Raw genomic sequence first — 22565 nt, 5'->3', positions numbered from 1 at the left:
GGGGAGAAGAGAGTGGGTGGAAGGAGAGGGGATGGGGATTAAGAGAAGTGGGGTAGGAGAGGAAAAAGCTGCAGGAGAATCTCCCTCCCTATTCCCAGTTTAATATGAGGCAAATTGGTGATTCAAACATCAAAATACTGACCAAATAAATGCTGAATCTTTCGAGGGGATATGAGAATATCATAATCATTTACTTCTTAAACAAAGGAAAAACTTGCCTCATTAGATTTTCCAAAGACTGTTCCTTCACTTTGATGTCTGTATGGGAGATATAAAAAGAAAGAGTATTTAGTAGAGAAAGAAAAATCTACATTCATGTTTCATTCTGCTCTCTAATGCATGAGGAAGCATCAATATAGTCTGTGAATTTCAACAGCCGTTTAAAACTTAGCAGGGCCTAATGCACATTTTATGTCAGAGAGTTTCCTTCTCAACATTCATGTCAAATGACTGAGCACTGGATTATAATTAAACACGTTTGTTCACCTTTGAAAGGAAGATAAACCCTGTGGCATTCCTCATGTAAACATATAAAAATAGGTTATATTCAAAAACTTACACATTACAAAACAAACCTTTACTTAATAGTAAATACTGTTATGATGTAAAATGGATCTTTATTTATTTAGCAAACTGTTACTTAACAGAAAACACAACTAAAACCTGCAATTGTTTAATAGAAGTGGACTTGTTCAATAACAGGGTCTAATGTAACTATGTTTAATAAATGTATTAACAATTTCCCGTTTGGCCATGGATTGTCCTCATAACTAGGCTTGATTTCAGAACTGTCTTTTGCTGAAATTAACTGTCATATTCCAAAAGTAAATTCTTCCAAGTACCAGCATAATCTTGCAATGTTTCAGGACAAATTAAGAAAAATCGTACTAAAATATACTGTTTTATATATTTTAGAATGCCAACCTGATGCAGTTGTACTAAGGGAGCTGAAAAATGAATCAAATCCCAAAAAAGAATCCAACCAAGTAACTAAACTTTATAAACACTATAAATTATTTTTCTAAATTATTAAAAAATATTTATCAGTCTTGTCCAAAGAAAACAGCTCAAAGAGCATCTTTGAAAACCCATAAGGTAGTGTAATTAGCAGAAATCTCCCTGCTAGAGCAGGTGGACTTTGAACTTGGATCTCCAGGCTTACAGGTAGGGATTCTACAACCATACCACCAGAGCCCTTTGTAATTAGCAGAAACTAACAATGATTAGTTCCATCTGCATGTCCGGCTAGTTTCTAATGTGATTTATTTTAAACCACCACAAAAATTTTGGAAATTAAATTTATGTTGGATGCAATTTGCACTTGAAAGATGTCAATTTTTCACACTAGTTTGGCCATCTTTGGGTAAATTATGCTGAAAATAGGAAATAAACATTCCTATGCATGATGCTTTGTGATCTTTGAATGTACTGTTAGCTGAAGTGGTTGAGGCAAGTTCATTAACAATATTTAAAAGGCAATTGGACAAATACATGGATTGGAAAGGTTTAAAAGAATCTGGGCCAATTGCAGGGAAATGAGGTTAGCGTGGATGGGCATTTTGGTTGGCATAGATCAGTTTGTGTCAAAGGGCCTGTCTCCATTCTATGGGACTCTATGACTCTATCTAGCACAAAGGAAGGCAGTTGAAATTGAGGTCAATCATCTCAGTCACAGGACATCACTGCATGAGTACGTCAGGGTAGCATCCAAGGTCCAACCACCTTTAGCTGCTTATTCAATTAGAGTCCTTCTCTCTACTAGCACAAATTTCTTTTAGATCTTTCATTACACAAACAGCTACTTGACCCTTCGTCACTTAATATTCCTGGTAGATTTGCATAGCTTTTTCCATGAAGACCAGGGCAAAGTAAGAAGACAGGTATTTATTTTCTCCACCAATGCCTGTTGTCCACCATAAATTCTTCCATTCTCACTTGCAATGGGCCCCAAGTCATCCTTGCATAGATTGACAGAAGCTTTTATGGTCTGCCTTAAGGTTCCTTGCTAACCTGCATTCATATTCTGCACTCCCTTTCCTTATCAGTTTCTTGACTCTCCTTTGGCAGGTCCTAAATTGCTCCCAATTCTCAGACTTATCATCCTTCCTGGCATTCTCATATGTTATTTCCTTTGATCTAATCCAATCTTTAAACATGGGTGATTTAACTTTCCCTTTTAGTATTTATAGGTCTTGTAGGATTTCTTTACTGGCCATAGCCTGTGAACCTTTGTTCATAGCCTTTGTTCATAGTTTCCTAATCCACCTTATCCACTTGACTCTCTGCATTGTTTTAAGAACTATGTCACATTCAAAATTCACACACAATTCTGCCATATTATAGTCCCTATTGCCCAGACTCATTCCAGAAATCCATCTAATACACATTCATGCTCTACAGAACTAGTACTGCCTTGGTTAACAAAATTAATAAGCAAATTGGGTCATTCATTATTACACACATTTCTCCAGTTATGATGAAATGCTGAGCGTACAGGATACAGCATAGCTACCTCTTTAGCCAAACTGTTTCAGTACAGCTTCAATGTTGGTATCATGGTATCTACCTGACAAAGGGAACAGTTCCTGTGCTAAATCCTGTTGACAAAGAACAGGACAAAAACATCAGTTAACTCTCAGTCACCAGGAAAGGGTCATCAACAGTATTATCAAATTACTTACTCACCAATAACCTGGATGAGAACCTGGGGGGTGGTAGTCTAGATAAAGTCAGAGATGTACTGCATGAAAAGACCTTTTGGTCCAACTTGTTTTTGCTGACCAGATATAGACAGGCCAACAACAAGAGGTGAGGCCATACTGGATTTGGTTCTGGGTAACGAACCAGGCCAGGTGTTAGAATTGGAGGTAGGTGAGCACTTTGGGGACAGTGACCACAATTCGGTGACTTTTACTCTAGTGATGGAGAAGGATAAGTGTGCACTGCAGGGCAAGAGTTATAGCTGGGGGCAGGGAAATTATGATGTGGTGAGGGACGACTTAGGATGCGTGGCTTGGAAAAGTAGGCTTCAAGGCAAGGGCTCAATTGATATGTGGAGCTTGTTCAAGGAGCAACTATTGAGTGTCCTTGATAAGTATGTACCTGTCAGGCAGGGAGGAAAGGGTCGTGTGAGGGAGCCGTGGTTTAATAAGGAATTGGAATCCCTTGTTAAAGGGAAGAGGGCGGCCGACGTAAAGATGAGGCATGAAGGTTCAATTGGGGCGATTGAGAGTTATAAGGTAGCCAGGAAGGATCTGAAGAGAGAGCTAAGAGCAGCAAGGAGGGGACATGAAAAGTCCTTAGTTGGTAGGATTAGGGAAAACCTAAAGGCTTTCTATAGGTATGTCAGGAATAAAAGAATGACTAAGGTAGGAATAGGTCCAGTCAAGGATAGTAGTGGAAAGTTGCGTGTGGAGGCTGAAGAGAGTGGGGAGACACTGAATGAATACTTTTCATCAGTATTCACTCAGGAACAGGATTAAGTAGAATGGATGGCTTTGAGGTATGTAGTGAAGAGGTGTTGGAAATTCTGGAAAAGGTGAAAATAGATAAGTCCCCTGGGCCTGATGGCATTTATCCTAGGATTCTCTGGGAAGCAAGGGAGGAGATTGCAGAGCCATTGGCCTTGATTTTTATGTCCTCGTTGTCTACAGGAGTAGTGCCGGAAGATTGGAGGCTAGCAAATGTGGTTCCCTTGTTCAAAAGGGGAGTAGGGATAACCCAATTAACTTAGGCCGGTGAGTCTCACTTCTGTTGTGGGCAAAGTCTTAGAGAGAATTGTAAGGGATAGGATTTATGAACATCTGGATAGGAATAGGAATAATGTGATCAAGGATAGTCAGCATAGTTTTGTGAAGGGCAGGTCGTGCCTCACAAACCTTATTGAATTCTTTGAGAAGGTGACAAAGGAGGTGGACGAGGGTAAAGCAGTAGATGTGGTGTATATGGATTTTAGTAAGGTGTTTGATAAGGTTCCCCATGGTAGACTACTGCAAAAAATACGGAGGTATGGCATTGAGGGTGAGTTGGAGGTTTGAATTAGGAATTGGCTGGCTGGAAGACAGAGGGTAGTAGCTGATGGTAAAGGTTCATCTTGGAGTGCAGTTACAAGCGGTGTTCCGCAAGGATCTGTTTTGGGACCATTGCTGTTTGTCATTTTTATAAATGACTTGTAGGAGGGGCTAGAAGGTTGGGTAAGCAAGTTTGCGGATGATACGAAAGTCGGTGGAGTTGTTGACAGTGAGGAAGGATGTGTCAGGTTTCAGCAGGATATAGATAAGCTGCAGAGCTGGGCAGAAAGGTGGCAAATGGAGTTCAATGTGAGTAAGTGTGAGGTGATTCACTTTGGTATGAGTAACAAAAAGATGGGGTACTGGGCTAGTGGTCGGATACTTGGTATTGTGGATGAGCAGAGGGATGTTGGTGTCCATGTACACAGATCTCTGAAAGTTACCACCCAGGTAAATAGTGCGGTGAAGAAGGCATATGGCGTACTGGCTTTTATTGGTAGAGGAATTGAGTTCCGGAGTCTGGAGGTCATGTTGCAGTTGTATAAGACTCTGGTGCGGCCGCATCTGGAGTATTGTGTGCAGTTTTGGTCGCCATACTATAGGAAGGATGTGGAGGCACTGGAACGGGTGCAGAGGAGGTTTACCAGGATGTTGCCTGGTATGGTAGGAAGATCGTATGAGGAAAGGCTGAGGCACTTGGGGCTGTTTTCATTGGAGAAAAGAAGGTTTAGGGGTGACTTGATAGAGGTGTACAAGATGATTAGGGGTTTAGATAGGGTTGACCATGAGAACCTTTTTCCACGTATGGAGTCAGCTATTACGAGGGGGCATAGCTTTAAATTAAGGGGTGGTAGGTATAGGACAGATGTTAGGGGTAGATTCTTTACTCAGCGAGTCGTGAGTTCATGGAATGCCCTGCCAGTAGCAGTGGTGAACTCTCCCTCTTTATGGGCATTTAAACAGGCATTGGATAGGCATATGGAGGATAGTGGGCTAGTGTAGGTTAGGTGGGCTTGGATCGGCGCAACATCGAGGGCCAAAGGGCTTGTACTGCGCTGTATTTTTCTATGTTCTTCTATGTAGATATCCAAATCTGACCTAGTCCCATTTGCCAGCATTTAGCTCATACCTCTCTATACCCTTCCTATTCATTTACTCATCCAGATGCCTTTTAAATATTGTAACTGTACCAGCCTCCACCACCTTCTCTGGCAGCTCATTCCATACATGCACCACCCTCTGTGCGAAAGGTTACCCCTCCGATGACATTTAGATGCCTTCATCCTTCTTAGTAACACAAGTCAAGGGATTGGAACATGCTTTTGAAGGAGGCTTGGCAAGTTGCTGATGTACATAATGTGGATGGTACACGCTTAATAAAATCAGTTAGCTCCACACACACTTGAAATCAGTCCTGAGACCCTTCTCTGTGAATGACTCAGTAACATCCCAGGCACTATCTTTACAATATTTAATATTTATACTCAGCACTGAAGTCAAAGCTGTATTACTTTTAACCCAAGACCCCTCTGGCATTTCTGCTCCTAGAACATTTATTGAAGCACATTATTGTGAGACTATATATATCTTGGTAGATTGCCAACACACATAAAGCAAGTAAGACTGTCAACTTCAACATTCTGAGAAAAACTGCCAATGTCATGAATTTGAAGTTATGATATTTTAACATACCAATATTAGATTATTAAATGATTTACTTTAGTTTTTATCTTCCACAAAATCTACAATCATTGAAATTAAGCCAGCACTTAAACATACACTGACTTCATTAGATATTGCTTTGTGAGATTTTTTGTTTGAGAGATAGAAGTGCCTTGGCAATACCATGTTAAAGAGACATGATGATAAAACTGTTGATACTACTTATGATATTTGACTACACATTTATAACAGACAATAAAAAGTTTGCTAACGAGTAACAAGAGAACATTGAAAATAGTTAGCAAGTACAACAGCATATGTGGAGACAGAACCAGAGATTTCAGGTCACTGAGGAATTGTCTGAATAAAGAATTTTCATATAAAAACCTTAACATCTCCACATCTGCTATGAGACCACTTTCCTGAATGCATATTACTTTGCTCCTGATGAAAGAGCTATAAAATTTTCAATTAGGACATCATTCTTTACTGAAAATCACCTCAGATGGACTGGCCTCTTAGATATGTTATGGTCTGGATATGAACTTGCTAAGTAAATTATTTGGAAAACATAAAGAACTAACATCCTACTCAGCAGAATTATAAACTAGGTGAGTAGAAATATGTTGTATTAAAATAAGTAAAGGTCAAACCATATCATAATATTCTGCATTATATACAAAGTGTTTCAAAAACTTTAGCAATCCTTGAAAAGTTGGACTCTTTCTGGTTTTGAGTTGGAGATTTATTTTGTGGCTGTGCCATTCCTATATACATTGGAATAACAGTCACAAAATACTCTGTATTGAATACATACACAAATAGTTTATCAGCACATCTTCATACAGACTCTTTGTTTTTCTTTGCAGAATACTGGAGAAATGGTGGGAAGATTCCCAAACTGAATGGCATTCCTATCATGGCCAGCAAGGCAGGGATGCCATGACTGTGCCACAAGACCTACTCAATTGATGGCTAGAACATCTTTGGATATTAGGGTTGGAATAGGGTCAGGGGTTGGATCTGGGGGGAGGGATAATTGGAGGGGTTCTGGGTGAGTCTGGGAATTCAGTTTCACAGTTCGCCAGGAATTTGAACAGGTTAAAACTCCTCTAATTTTCCTAACTAACTATTAAGTTAAGTGAATTGGAACCCTCAGGAGTCTCTGACTCTAACAGAGTTGATACTTGGGACCATCAGAAGTTCAATTTTCCAGGCACTTGCCAAGTAGTCAGCACCGTCAGGACTTCCAAACAGACCCGATGCATAAGTCCACTGTAGGTTACTGTAACAAACATCTTCCAACAGGAAGAGCTGGTCAATATTGGGAAATGGATGCAATGTTTGGTCAGAAAAATGCAGTCACTGTCAAGTTTATATTGCATTTATCTGGAAAAAATGCACTTAGTCTTCTACAAAGATTCTGGGTAATCTAAGATGGAGAACAAGAATGCATTGTGGCTGTAGGAGCTGCTCCTTTATTGAGGTATTCTCAGTGTAGGAGCTGATTTCCTTGAACTCTAGAAGCGGTAATTACTGTTTTATAAGCTGTTGCGTTGTTTTGGAACTTTGGGGGAGAAAAAGATCAAAACAAAGGCACTTTTAAAAAGGAAGAAGACAGGCAAAAGTAGTGACCACATGGGAAGTTATTCAAATGGGGTAGAAAAACCTTCACTGCTATCTGATGGAGCAGTGAATCTCACATCTACTGCCTCTGCTGTTTGATTTTCAAATATCTCTGGACATTGGAATTCACCCAAGAAAGATTATCATCAGGGAAATTCACAGCTGACCTTGGAGAAACCTGTGTGGGAGATCTCACAGCAGGAGGGCAGCAAAGTGGCTTTTTAAAGTGTAACTTTACTATTTATTTTGGAAAGCTACAATAGTGAGCAGAGTGGGTTCTTTTTGGTTTATATATTTTTTTGAGATCTGTCTATTGATTAAACTTTTAAACATAGCTGCTAAGCTAGCTTGGAGCAGTGTTTTTTAGAACAGTGAGACTGTGCTATTTTCTGGGTCTGAAGATTGTTAAGGTGCAAAGATAGCCTTTGGGTAGATTGATGTGCTCTTCCTGTCGGATGTGGGAGATTAGGGAGAGTTGCTATGTTACTGATGATTATGTCTACAGGAAGTGTGTTTAACAGGTTTATTTGGAAGCGCTAGCTTTCGGAGCACCGCTTCTTCAATGGGTGGTTGTGCTGGAGCAGCACTCCAAAAGCTAGTGCTTCCAAATAAACCTGTTGGACTATAACCTAGTGTTGTGTGATTTTTAATTTTGTCAACCTCAGTCCAACACCAGTACCTCCAAATCATGGGAAGTGTGTTTGGTTGCAAATCCTATCAGATCACAGGAGCAGTTGGAGTAGCAGTTAGAGGCAATGAGGAATTTACAGGAGCTAGAGGGTGTGATGGACAGCAGTTGTAGGAAGAGAGAAAAACTGCAGAAACTGTCAGACAGATGGGTTACCTCCAGTAAAAGTAGGAGAGGGAGGCAGGTCGTGCAGGAGTCTCCTGTGGTTATCCCCATCTCAGATAAGTTATGCTGTTGTGGAAAAGGTAGGGGCTGATGGATTGTCAGGGGAATGTAGCACTGACAGCCAAGTTTCTGGTACAGAGGCTGGCTCTAATGTAACGACAGGTACGTCAGGTTCCATGCAATAGATTGTGATAGGGGGCTCCCTAGTCAGAGGCACAGACAGACATTTCTACTAATAGCGAGAAATCAGAATGATGTGTTGCCTCCCTGGTGTCAGGATCAAGGATATCTTGGAGAGGGAGCAAAATATTCTCAAAAGGGTAGGGGGACCAGCAGGAGGTCGTTGTATACGTTGGAACTAACAACATAGGAAGAGAAAAAGATGAGATTCTGAGGAGAGAATATAGGAAGTTGGCAGGAATTTAAAAAGTGGAATCTTTAGGGTAGTAATATCTGGATTGATCCCAGTTCCATGAGATAACAAGGATAGGAATAAGAGGATAGAGCAGATAAATGCATGGCTGAGGAACTGGTGTAGGGGAGAAGGATTCACATTTTTAGATCATTGGATTCTCTTCTGGAAATGGAGCAAGTCGAACAGTCAGGGCAGGCAGGAACAAAGCAGAGGAGTAGGTAGGACTGACAAATCAAAATGCATTTATTTCAATGCATGAGGCTAACAGGTAAGGCAAATAAGCTTAGGACATGTTTGGGATTGGGATATCATAGTAGTAGTAGAGGTGTGGATTGGGGGGGCAGATATTTGCAGGTAAAGGGATGACTGGAAAATGGAAAGTCTTCAAAAGTGAGGTAACTTCAGTCCAGAGACAGTATGTTCCTGTTAGGGTGAAAAGCAAGGCTGCTAAGTATAGGATATGCTGGATGACTAGAGAAATTGAGGTTTTGGTCAAGGAAAAGAAGGAAGCATATGTCAAGTATACACAGCCGAGATCAAATGAATCTTTAGAACAGTATAAAGGCAGTGGGAGTATACTTAAGAGGGAAATCAGGAGGGCAAAAAGGGGACAGGAGATAGCTTTGGCAAATAGAGTTAATAAGAATCCAAAGGGATTTTATAAATACATTAAGGACAAAAGGGTAACTAGGGAAAGAATCGGGCCCCTTAACGATCAGCAAGGCCACTGATGTATGGAACCGCAGGACATGGGGGAGATACTAAATGAGTATTTTGCATCAGTGTTTACTGTAGAGAAAGATACGGAAGATGTAGAACAAGGGGAAACAAATAGCGACCTTTGAAAAACATCCATATTACAGAGGTACCTGGACAGCTTAAAATGCATAAAACTGAATAAAACCCAGGATCTGAGCAGGTGTACCCTAGAACTCTGTGGAAGCGAGGGAACTAATTGCTGGGCCTCTTGCTGAGATACTTGTATCATTGATGAGGTGTCAGAAGACTGGAGGTCAGCTAACGTGGTGTCACTAATTAAGAAAGGTGATAAGAAAAAGACAGGGAACTACATTCCAGTGACCTTGACATCGGTGGTGGGCAAGTTGTTGGAGCAAGTCCTGAGGGAGAGGATTTACATGTATTTGGAAAGGCAAGGACTGATTAGGGATAGTTAGCATGGCTTTATGCATGGGAAATCATGTTTCACTAACTTGAATGAGTTTTTTGGAGAAGTAACAAAGAGGATTGATGAAGGCAGAGAGGTGGATGTAATCTAAATGGAATTCAGTAAGGCATTCAACAAGGTTCCTCATGGTAGTCTGGTTAGCAAGGTTAGATCACATGGAATACAGGGAGAACGAGCCATTTGGATAAAGAACTGGCTCAAAGGGAAAAGACAAAGGGTGATGATAGAGGGTTGATTTTTGGACTGGAGGCTGGTGACCAGTGGTGTGCCTCAAGATTTGGTGCTAGGTCCACTGCTTTTTATCATTTATATAAGTGATTTGGACGTGAACATAGGAGGTACAGTTAGTAAGTTTGCAGATGACAACAAAATGGGACAGTGAAGAAGGTTACCTTGGAGTAGAACAGAATCTTGATCAGATGGGCCAACGGGCCAAGGACTGGCAAATGAAGTTCAATGTAGATAAATGTGTGGTGCTGCATAATGGAAAGGCAAATTAGAGCAGGACTTATACACTTAAAGGTAAAGTCCTGGGGAGTGTTGCTGAAGAAAGAGACCTTAGCGTGCAGGTTCATATTCCTTGAAAACAGAGTCACGGGTAGATAGGATAATGAAGAAGGTGTTTGGTATGCTTTCCTTTTTCGGTCAGTGCATTGAGTATAGGAGTTGGGAGATCATGTTGCAGCCTTACAGGACATTGGCTTGGCCACTTTTGGAATACTGCGTGCAATTCTGGTTTCCCTGCTATAGGAAGGGTGTTGTGAAACTTGAAAGGGTTTAGAAAAGATTTAAAAGGATGTTGCCAGGATTGCAGGGTTTGAGCTATAGTGAGGTCGAATAGGCTGCTGCTATTTTCCCTGGAGCATTAGAGGCTATGGGGTGACCTTATGGAGGTATATAAAATAACTTACACTTAATGGTAAGGTCCTAGGGAGTGTTGCTGAACAAAGAGACCTTGAAGTGCAGGTTCATAGCTTCTTGAAAGTGGAGTCGCAGATAGATAGGGTAGTGAAGGTGGTGTTTGATATGCTTTCCCTTATTGGTCAGAGTATTGAGTAAAAGAGTTGGGAGGTCATGTTGCGGCTGTACAGGACATTGGTTAGGCCACTGTTGGAATATTGCGTGCAATTCTGGTCTCCTTCCTATCAGAAAGTTGTTGTGAAACTTGAAAGGGTTCAGAAAAGAGTTACAAGGATGTTGCCAGGGTTGGAGGATTTGAACTATAGGGAGAGGCTGAACAGGCTGGGGCTGTTCTCTCTGGAGCGGCAGAGGCTGAGGGGTGACCTTATAGAGGTTTACAAAATTATGAGGGGCATGGATAGGGTAAATAGGCAAAGTCTTTTCCCTGGGGTCAGGGAGTCCAGAACTAGAGGGCATAGGTTTAGGGTGAGAGGGGAAAGATATAAAAGGGGCAACTTTTTCCACACAGAGGGTAGTACGGGTATGGAATGAGCTGCCGGAGGAAGTGGTGGAGGTTGGTACAATTGCAACATTTAAGAGGTATTTGGATGGGTATATGAATAGGAAGGGTTTGGAGGGATATGGGCCGGATACTGGTAGGTGGGATTAGATTGGTTGATTAGATTGGGATATCTGGTTGACATGGATGGGTTGGACCAAAAGGTCTGTTTCCATGATGTATGTCTGTATGACTCTATGAGGGGCATAGATAGGGGAAGTAGACAAGGTCTTTTCCCCAGGGTGGGGGAGTCCAAAACTTTTGGGTATAGGTTTAAGGTGAAAGGGGAAAGATTCAAAAGTGAACTAAGGGACAACTTTTTCACAAGTAGGTGGTGCGTGTATGGAATGAGCTGCCAGAGGAAGTGGTGGAGGCTGGTACAATTACAACATTTAAAAGGCATCTGAATGGATACATGAATAGGAAGGGTTTAGAGGTACATGGTCCAAATGCTGGCAAATTGGACTAGATTTATCTAGGATATCTGGTCAGTATGGACGAGTTGAACCAAAGAGTATGTTTCCATGCTGTACATCTCTATGACTCTGTGACATACCTCACCAAGTATTTGCAAACCATAGAAAAAATGTGAAACCATACGGAAAAACCTTATTGTTGCAATAGTTTGATTTTGATAAATGTCAGCAATGAGTGAGTGAAGCACAAATGCAAAATGAATAAAATGAGAGATACCAGAGCTGATTTTCCTTCATCCAACTCCATGATTTTAAAGGTTCCAGGAGAATGTGGAATTGAGGAAAAGGAAAGAACAAATAACCATAACCCTATGTCTTTGATTCATTTGTATGAATGCAATTTTCCAATTGATACATACTTGATTAATGGGCTATTCCATATGCAAAGTTCCGATAATATATTTATGAATATCATTCTGATCATTGCTGTCTCTTTTTTCCAATCTCTTATAGCAATTGAAAATAATCTTCAGCAACTGAGTATCCAGGATTCCAAGATTCTGAACAGCAATTTTGAAACCCAAGCATAATAAAAGAGCTCAAGAGGCATTATAAAACAAAGTATGATTAATGTAAAAAAAAGAAACAGAACATAATGGAAGCCACTAGCAGCCCATTTGTTGTTTTTTTGATTCCTGGTTTTGGGTTTTCAGGAGCCTTTGCAGTTTATGTCTCTATAATTACAATGCTGTATATTGGATTTCCTACTGGAATCTACTTTGAAAGCCACTAGGAAGAAGAGGAGGATCACTGAAGGAAGGATGAGCAAGTTATAATGCACCCATACACTTGTATTTTGCAGACAAAGCTGAACAAAACGTGCTTTGGCAAACAACTACAAGTGAAGGTGCAATACACAAACTAGATTTCAGAATGTTGTCAACCACCTGAAGGATTATAACCTTGTGCTGTGTGATTTTTAACTTAATCTTAACCCCATTTGCCAGCACTTGGCCCATATCCCTCTAAACATTTCCTCTTCATATACCCATTTAGATGCCTTTTAAATGCTGTATTGTACCAGCCTCCACCACTTCCTCTGGCAGCTCATTCCATACACACACCACCCTGTGTGAGAAACATTTTCCCCTTAGGTCCCTTTTATATCTTTCCCCTCTCACCCTAACCTATGCCCTCTAGTTCTGGACTCCCCATCACAGGAAAAAGACTGGTCTATTTATCCTATCCATGCCTCTCATGATTTTATAAACCTCTATAAGTTCACTCCTCAGCCTCTGACACTCCAGGGAAGTAAAGTATTTTGGCAAATCAACATACAAATATCTCAGAGCTTATTATGATATGCACAGTAATAATAGAGTCATAGAGATGTACGGCATGGAAACAGACACTTCAGTCTAACTCATCCATGCCGACCCAAGATTAAGTTAAAAATCACACAACACCAGGTTATAATCCAACAGGTATATTTGGAAGCACTAGCTTTCACAGCGCTGCTCCTTCATCAGGTGGTTGGTAGGGGAATTGAGTTCCGGAGCCGCAATATCATGCTACAACTATACAAACGCTAGTGCGGCTGCACCTGGAGTATTGCGTACAGTTCTGGTTGGCATATTTCGGGAACGATATGGAAGCATTGGAAAAGTTGCAGAGGAGATTTACCAGGATGTTGCCTGGTCTGGTGGGAAGGTCTTATGAGGAAAGGCTGAGACACTTGGGTCTGTTCTCATTAGAAAAAAGAAGGCTAAGAGGGGACTTGATAGAGACATACAAGATCATCAGAGGATTAGATAGGATATACAGTGAAAGTCTTTTTCCTAGGATGATGACGTCAGCTTGTACGAGAGGGGAAAAACTACAAATTGAGGGGTGATAGATTTAAGACAGATGTCAGAGGCAGTTTCTTCACTCAAAGTGCTAAGGATGTGGAATGCCCTACCTGTCAATGTAGTTAACTCAGCCACATTAGGGAGATTTAAACAATCCTTGGATAAGCACATGGATAATGATGGGATATTGTAGGGGGACGAGCTGAGAATAGTTCACAGGTCGGTGCAACATTGGTTCTGCACTGTACTGTTCTATGTTCTCAACAGCCTTAGCCTATTCAACTCTCACTATAGCTCAAATTCTCCAACCCTGGCAACATCTTTGTAAATCTTTTCTGAACCCTTTCAAGTTTCACCAGAATTGCACACAATATTCCAAAAGTGGCCTAACCAATGTCCTAAACCAATGTTTTTCCATTTCCTGTGTCCTGTACTGGAGCATGCTGAGAGCAAAAGGTGGAAGTATTACTCACCAAGTAAGCATAGTGTATGAACTCCTGTCTGCCGATTCCTTTTGATCTTATCATAGAAACTTTCAGGCTTCCAGGTCTGTGTCCAGAAAACGATAGATACAGTTTCTCCAAAATTGTACAACTAGAGAAAGAAAATCAACAAAACACACCATCAAAATCAACATGACCCACTCTTGTGAATGAATACACAATCATGTTTCAGGTTATTTACAGAGACTCCAACTTTTTGTTTCAGTTCTGCAGGCGAAGAGAGAACAATCTGCTCTTAGGAACTATTCCTACAATGGAAGTCTCACTGATTCAAAATGCACAGATTGGGATATGCTTCTTGAATGTCTGATACTAGATACTTTGCTGCTCATTTTTCTTTAAGTGTCACAATCACTGTGATAAATGTCTGTTCCACACAAAGTTATACTAGACTCACGGCAACTTGCAAATTTTACACTCAAGTGTGCTATTCCTGCAATCGACATTTAAATTAAATAATTGAAACCCACATTATCCATGCCATTAATTTCACTTATAACTTGTAAAAGGAAATTTACAGTCACTCAATAGCCAAGTCCTTCCTCATACTGTAATGTCTTCCAGTGCTACAAGTTTAAATTTAAGACTGAGATGAAGAGGAACTTCTCTTGATGGTTAAGTGTCTTTGGAACTCCTTGCCACAGAGAGCTGTGACAGCAGAGTCCTTATGTATATTTAAGGCTAAGATACGTAAGACTCTTGATCAGTAGGCAAATCAAGCCGTATGAAGAAAGGAAAGGAAAATGGATGTGAACAGGTTCAGATCTGCCATAATCCTCTTGAATGGCAGTGACGTCTTGTGGAGCCAAATGTCCTATTCCCATTCTTACTTCTTATGGTCTGAAGTGATCCTTACTGCAGTTCAAACTCTCAGTTCCTCTTAATCTAGTCTTTTGTGCATTCCCCACTTCACCAACCAAATTCAATAATAGTTATGTTTAAAGCCCGTCAGGTCCAATACTTCAGAATTCCTGTCCGAAATCCCTCTATCACAGAATTGTAATGCTGCAGAAGGCAGCCATTTGGCCCATCACACCTGCAGCCTCTTTGAAAGAACAGCATGACTTAATGCACTTCTTCCACTCTTAACCCACAACCCTGCACATGGTTTCTCCTTAAGTAATTATCTAAAACCCTCTGCAATGCTCCGATTGAACCTGCCTCCACCACACTTCCAAACAGTGCATTCTAGAACTCAACCACTTGCTATGTGGATATTTACTTTTTACACATAAAATTTATATTTATTCATCGCATTTACTTTTTTTGCAAATTACTTTAAATTTAATCCCTCTCATTCTTGATCTGTTTGCCAATGGGAACTTTCTGTCTCTCTATCCCTCTTTACCACCTCAAGATCACTTTTTTCCACTAAACTTTTGTTCATTCTTCCTAACATCCCTAATGGCTCAGCATCCGTTTATCCCTTTAAACCTCTGAAGTGCCCAGAGATTTCCGACTACATTTAAGGTGCTAGAAAAATCAAATTTATTTTTGGTGCAACACCTCAACTGAGGAAACAGGTGAGTATTTGTCTGTTACTCTCTAAAGTGGTTCAGAAATGTCAATTACATAACACTGGGGTTGTCTCTGTCTTTCCCTTTTTTAGTGGAGGAAATGTCAATTCTTGGTTGGCCTCTTTCCATGTATTTTAGGAAAGTAGATCATATCTTTGCTCATTCTCTCCCTCCCCTCAATAGAACAGGTTAAGTAGCACAATCAAATTTTTATGACACAGAATCATTTTTCTTATTATTTTACAAACTCTTTTGACTATTCAAAGTTTGTGTGAAGATTTGTAGCTCGGGTGCTCGTTGCTGTGGTTCTGTTCGCCGAGCTGGAAGTTTTTGTTGCAACAAAAACTTCTTTTGACTATATCAATGTCCTTTTAAAAGTAACACATTCAAAGCCACAAAGTATTCTAATCTAAACTAAGAGAGACCTGCAAAATATTGTGGTCAAATAATCTTTCTTGCAACAGTACTTCTTTAAATACAGGATTTCTAACTATTCTTTCACTACGGATTTTGAGAATCAAAACTTTGCATTTTGGAAAAAAGCTACATAAAGCTGTCAAGGAGTAAAAGCAGGCCTAGAAATATAAATACATACTTGTCAAGAGTTCAGCTTTCTGGCTTGTTAATAGTCATACAAGATGAAAATCTAATTGCTAACTGTTTCTTCTGAAATTAAAAGACATGCTTAGATCAATGGGCTCAGTGTTATTTGAGAAATAAGTACTTTATGTTGAAATTTGTGTGTTACAACTTCAGGAAGATTGGAAAAAGCAACATTTTAACAGTAATTTTGTTCCACTACAATGTCCTTCTATAGGATTTATGTTTTAAAGCAACATTATAACTGTTCTTTCCTTCAACCTAAGTTTCGAAGCCAGTAAGCCCACTGGAGCTACACCATACAGAGACTCAGAACGGTCCGGAACATTACCATCATCTCAGTCTACTGAATCAATGTTGATGTATTCTTTGAATTTTCTGACAGTTTAAATGAATCTACTCAGTGTCCACTTTTTGCACAAAGAATAGCTGTTAAATAATAATTTATATTAAATAGTTGAAACAGTTTCTGGTGCTTTTCTGTTCCTAGTCTGTAAGAAGAATTAATATGTTCAGATTCTATCTACAAACCTTGTTAACACAGACTCACTATATTTCCACAGGAGGCCAAGAAACAGTATCTACACACTCTGATCCATCATTTCACTGACATTTCAGCGACAGTGAGTTTATCCTGCAAGTAATCGGACTACACAGGCTACAAAAGCCACTTTTATCTCTGTATCTGCTGAGTTAATTCATTGCAATTAGGTACCTATAATTAGCCTCAGGCCTCACATTAGGATGAGAAATCACGGGTATCATTGCTATTCTGAACTGACATTTAAAACTTCCAGCATAACTGTAAAGATATGGGCATCGAACAAGAACTGGGGAAAACAAGGCTAGCATGCCCCTAAAATCAAATAGCCCAAAAACACACTATTAAGGCACACATTTGCTGCTGTTGAAAGGTTGAAGGGTGAGCTAAGGACAGACATCACTCTCAAACTTTAAACGAGAAGTCAAGGAGATCCAAAGTTATATCCCTGGATCCTTCCCATTTCTCTACTACATGCAGTTACTTGATGACACCATGCAAACACAAAACGTCAAACTGCCCATATTATACCTCTGTAACCTCCTCCTGCCCTACAACTCAAAGACTTCCTCACTCCTCCAATTCTGGATTCTTTATGCATTTTCAATGTCAATGGCTCCACCACTGGCAGCTATACCTTCAGCAGCCGAGGTGTATGCTTTGGAGTTCATCTAGTAACCTGCTGTGCCACTCAATCCTTTAGAAAATTGACCTCTTGTTGTTCTAATATCATGTTATATGACCCATTGTCAAATTTCATTTGGTAATGCTCCTGTGTGGAGCAACTTGGGATGTTTAATGACTACGAAGGTACTACATGGTTTTCACTGGGTGCTCCAGTTTCCTCCCACAGTCCAAAGATGTGCAGGTTAGGTGAATTGGCCATGGTAAATTGCCTATAGTTTTCAGGGATGTGTAGGTTAGATGCATTAGTCAGGAAAATGTAAAGTAATAGGGTAGGGGAATGGGTCTGGGTGGAATACTGTTCAGAGGGTTGGCAATGACTTGTTGGGCCGAATGGCCTGTTTCCACACTCTAGAGAGTCTAATGATTCTATGATATAAATGCAAGCTGTTTTTGAGAGGTGCAAAGCATGCAAAATTCATCAATGGCCTACAGTTTCAGAAATTATACACACAAAGTGTGTTCTCTACTGGCCTAAATCAGACATTCGGCCAACTTGACACTCCATCAAAACAAAAATTTCCACATTAGAAACACAAATACTACAGATGTTGGAAATTTGAAGCAAAAACAGAAAATGTTGGAAATGCCAAGCAAGTCGGACAGAATATTTGCAAAGGCACACAGTTAACTTTTCAGGTTGTGATAACTCTTCAGAAAGGTTAACTCAACAGAAACAAAGACTGTCTGCCTTGCTGAGTACTTCCAGCATTTTCTGTTTTATATCAAATTGTCCTTAATTCACTTCCTGTTGAAAAGCAATGGGAAGAAAAGGATTGGAATCCCGTAAAATCCAAATTAAAATCACATCGGTTATGGTAAGTAATTTTTCACAAAGTTCACAAAATTCTCAGAAGTGCTAACCCAGAGCACAAATGTAGAGATTCGATAGAGGAAATAATGATTTCAATTTAAAAATAAAGTCTAATCCAATGCATGAAGTGCCCATAATTTTACCATATGTTTTCCTCTCGGACAATCCGTATGAAAAAGAAATATAGAAGGAAGACAGAGCAGAGACCACATTAACGGGTCTGGCACTCCCAGATGTCTGCTTAAAAGGAGCATAGCTTTTCTACATTAACATCTCAATATATTGCTCATGCCATATTCAGATGCCCCAAATCTCAGAACGATTTAATTTTTATTTTTAGTAATAATCCGAATATTACCCAGATATTGCTACTGAAAGTGTAACATGTGTAGTGAGGACTCAACATCAATGCATTAACCACAAGATATATGCCAGATCTATGCAGAAAACTCCAGCTTACCAAAAGAAATCCCATTCTACGTAATTGCACAAAACACAGAACAGTCAAACTGGAAATGAGGATGGTCTCAACTGGGACTTTGGGTTCATTTCACACTCCAGGTGACCCCACTACACTATACACACACTCTCTCTCTCTCTCTCACACACACACACTCTCTCTTACATACTCACACTCATACATAACCTCTCTCACACACACGCTCTCTCTTTCAGACACACACACACCCCCTACACACTCACCCACGCACAAACCTCTCACTGGCTTATATTCTATCGTACATAGACTCTACCATGCACACACACACTCATCCACACGCTCTCCCTCTCACAAGCACACACACATAAGTCTATGGGATGAATATGCATTTGCAGAATTATAATTGCAAATGTATTCTATTTTGTTTAAAACGCACACAGTCAATCCATGTAACATTTTATAAATTCCTACTTTGGAAATTGAACCAGTCTTACTCAAGACTGGGATGCAGACAGACTCTAACCTCATACCTTTAATGCATTGACTGAGCTGAGATGTCAGTTTTTTAAATAAAACCTTAAATTATCTTGAGAACGTGACTTGAAAGAAGTTCTGGGATTTACATATTAATGAACCGAAACCTGCAACCCATTCTAAAAGATGAAAGACTTAACAGCAACCTAGGTTTGATCAATATATCATAACAGTTGCTTGACACTGCATTCTTTTGCTATAAATTCTGTGACTCATGATCCTTCTCCACAAGTACTCAATGAAGGAGCACTGCTCCAAAAGCCAGTACTTCCAAATAAACTTGTTAGACTATAACCTGGTGTTGTGTGATTTTCAACTTTAGAAATAAGCCAGAAGAGACAAACCAAGTTAATTATCACCACCTTTATGGAACACTCTAATCAAAACTAACTTCATTGTTAGAACACATACCAGACAAAAACTGAATATTTACATTTTTGTAAACTAAGAAGTGGCCACTAAAGGAAGATGAAACTACCAAGCAGCAACTACTATTACACTTTCTTTAATTTGGCTTTTGCTGAATGTATTCTCCACAGATCTTTAAGCAACAATAATGTAATCTTTGATTCATTATATTTCAGATCTAATCTCAGTAGTAAAGGCTTGACTAATTTCATTTCACGAGCAAAGACACTTTTAAATTATAAGTATACTCTTAAAAGTATTTAATAGAACCCAATATTAAACTACACAGTAAAATGGTCCCAAATTTGATTCCAAATCTTCATGGAGGCTCCTGATCTCAGCTTGGACAGAAACAAGTCATAATTCTTGCTTTTAATCAGCAAGAATCCATTGCAAAACATAAATGGATAGAGAGAAGTTTGAATTGTGTACAGTTGCAGTGCCCTCTACAAACTAGATTCACCAATGAAGAACAATCACTTAGATGAAACAGCCAAAGATGCTCATACACATTCAATTTCAGCCAGTCTTCGTTCAAAAGAGAAAAAGGAATTAAAAGAGTAAAGTTTAAATCTTCAATTATTTTTCTGAACATACCACGATGCAATATCCATCAGCCCTTATTCTACAAGATGTCATTTTTTCATACCTAAGGTGCTCTGTATTATGCTAAGCCATTGGATACCATAGTTTTACGCAAGATATGTAGAAGTACATACTTTTACTGCACAAATTCTATAACAAGTTTTGAGATGAATTTGTAATGCTTAATTATCACAGGCAAATTTGTGTCTACAGAAATCTTTTTTAAACAGAGTTAGAGTTTTAAAAGAAGAATTATTTCCAGAATACAGAATACTCCAACACCAAAAGAAAGTTTTTAATTTCAGGATACGAAATATTTGAAAATGGCAAAGACAAATAAAAAAAAAGCATTGGAGATATTCAAGGTAGTCAGTATCTGAAGAGAGCGGAATTGAAGCCTACAATCATACTGAATGTAAGAAAAGGCTTAACAAACCATACAGTCTTCTCTGGCACCTATTGTCTTAAGGGAAAACATTTTAAACATTACATTTTTAAAACCTTCAATAACTAAAATCTAAAGAAATGAGACTCCATCATTATACTAGTTCACCTATAGTGGTAACATATTTTCACTGCTATCTCTATCTCCTTCTTCAAGGATGTGTTCTGAGGTCTGTGACAAAGGATCTCTTACAAAGATTTTCAATCTCCTTGTCTCTACGAGTGAGTAAATGGGGCCTCGTGTATTCTGCACACCCAAGGACAGTCCGAGCAGACATGGGAGTGAATCTGAAAAGAATCAATGCTAATTTGGACATGTGCCAAAAATAAAGGACTCAAGCATAAGATCAACTGCCTGTGTGCGCGCTGCTCTGGCATACTTTCTCAGCATCCATCCAACATAAAGGGGCAGAATCTGCGATTAATCTCCTAATCTCTAAATCCTTGCACCTGTAGTGATTTAAGAAAACATATTATCACCTTTGATGGCAATTAGGGACTGACAATTAATGCTGGCCTAGCCAGCAATGTCCATGTTCCATTAAGTAATAATAAAGCCCTTAACCTTTGTCCTATATCATCCCTTTTACACACAACTCCCCTGTTGTTCTTTCCTATCCTGTTTCTCCACTGTATCTTAACCTCTTTTGTAGGTGACAATTACAGTTGAATTTTGCCGTTCAGATGATTTGGGTCAGTATCAAGTCTTTACATAACTCTTTCATTCGATTTTTATACCTGCTTATATATTCCAAAATAGTATTAACTTTACTAATGTTCCCACCACATCACTCCTGAGTACCTTTCAAAGATTCCTGCAACAAAGCTTATGTTGCACAATAATTCACCCAATGAACAATATTTCATATCTAACAAGCATTTACAGTTTATTATTTACTTGAAAATCACTAACTACAATGTTAATTTCTAAGATTCTTCCTATTTCAGTCTTATCTACAAATTGTCAAATTTACAGTGTTTAATGTGTGCTGATTAAAAAAAGGACAGGTTGGAATTCCCCACAGCACTTCTAATCTGGCATGACTTCCTTCAAGGTTTTTGTGACTGGTATCTTTTATCAAATTTGTCTCCGGCACTCTGCTCTATTCTGAATTCCTCAGGCTTTTAGATTAGTTAGAAATATTTTATGTAAAATATTAAAACTTCGCAAAACATCCAGGTACACCCTTGTATCTACCATTTAGTGTAAATGCAGTGTCCTCAGATAGTTCCAAATCTGGTTGTGTTCTTTTCTATCTACTCATAACCAAGGGTAGAATATTCCCCTCTCTGAGGTGGCATGATGATGGTGAGCACAATAACTCAAATTGGACAAGAATCCAAAAATCCAATTCTTGACATAGAGAAAATTTCAGCGCTGAAAATGTGTTGCTGGAAAAGCACAGGTCAGGCAGCATCCAAGGAACAGGAGAATCGACGTTTCGGCAGAAGGGCTCATGCCCGAAACATCGATTCTACTGTTCCTTGGATGTTGCCTGACCTGCTGTGCTTTTCCAGCAACACATTTTCAGCTCTGATCTCCAGCATCCGCAGTTCTCACTTTCTCCCCATAGAGAAAATTTCACCCCACTAAGTTCTCAAGCCTTAGACAGCAAGTTCAGGATTTTGCCGCTGGGTGGCAAGAAGTTTATTTCAATGTATTCACATTCTCACTATGAGCACAACTACTGCATTAACACTGCATTTCCAATTTTGTTCTCTGCAACGAGAAATGTGACAGTATAACAACTTGACAGGGAAAACCTGGTCACTGCAGCTCTCAGAATGGCTGTCAGCCATCTAACCTCTCCCTACATAGAATTGCTTCTCTTCCATAAGGCACTTCCTTGGTCAATGGTCATGCTCTGCTGGCCATTCATCCTTGCTATTTAGCTTTGGCAAAGCATCAGCTTCAAAACATTATGCTTGCTTTCAGTCATTCTTCGCCACAATTTCAGGACTTCAAGCGTGTATTTTGAGGTAAGGGACAGCCATGACTTGCAAGATTGTGGCAGGTCA

General features: G+C 39.6%; 1 protein-coding gene across 1 annotated transcript in view; it reads right to left on the bottom strand.

Annotated features, from left to right (window-relative positions):
- The window catches only part of dph5 (diphthamide biosynthesis 5), a 73020-nt gene that overhangs the window by 13112 nt on the left and 37343 nt on the right, over positions 1-22565 (bottom strand). The window contains exons 4-5 of the mRNA XM_043699670.1: positions 13951-14071; positions 219-258 (exon numbers count right to left, since the gene is read on the bottom strand). Of these exons, the coding sequence (XP_043555605.1) occupies positions 219-258; positions 13951-14071 (161 nt within the window). The remainder of the gene's footprint in view (positions 1-218; positions 259-13950; positions 14072-22565) is intronic.

This window comes from Chiloscyllium plagiosum, chromosome 11 (genome assembly GCF_004010195.1).
Source record: "Chiloscyllium plagiosum isolate BGI_BamShark_2017 chromosome 11, ASM401019v2, whole genome shotgun sequence".
NCBI lineage: Eukaryota > Metazoa > Chordata > Chondrichthyes > Orectolobiformes > Hemiscylliidae > Chiloscyllium > Chiloscyllium plagiosum.
The sequence above is the reverse complement of the archived record's forward strand: the minus strand, read 5'-3'. Positions and strand labels throughout refer to the sequence as shown.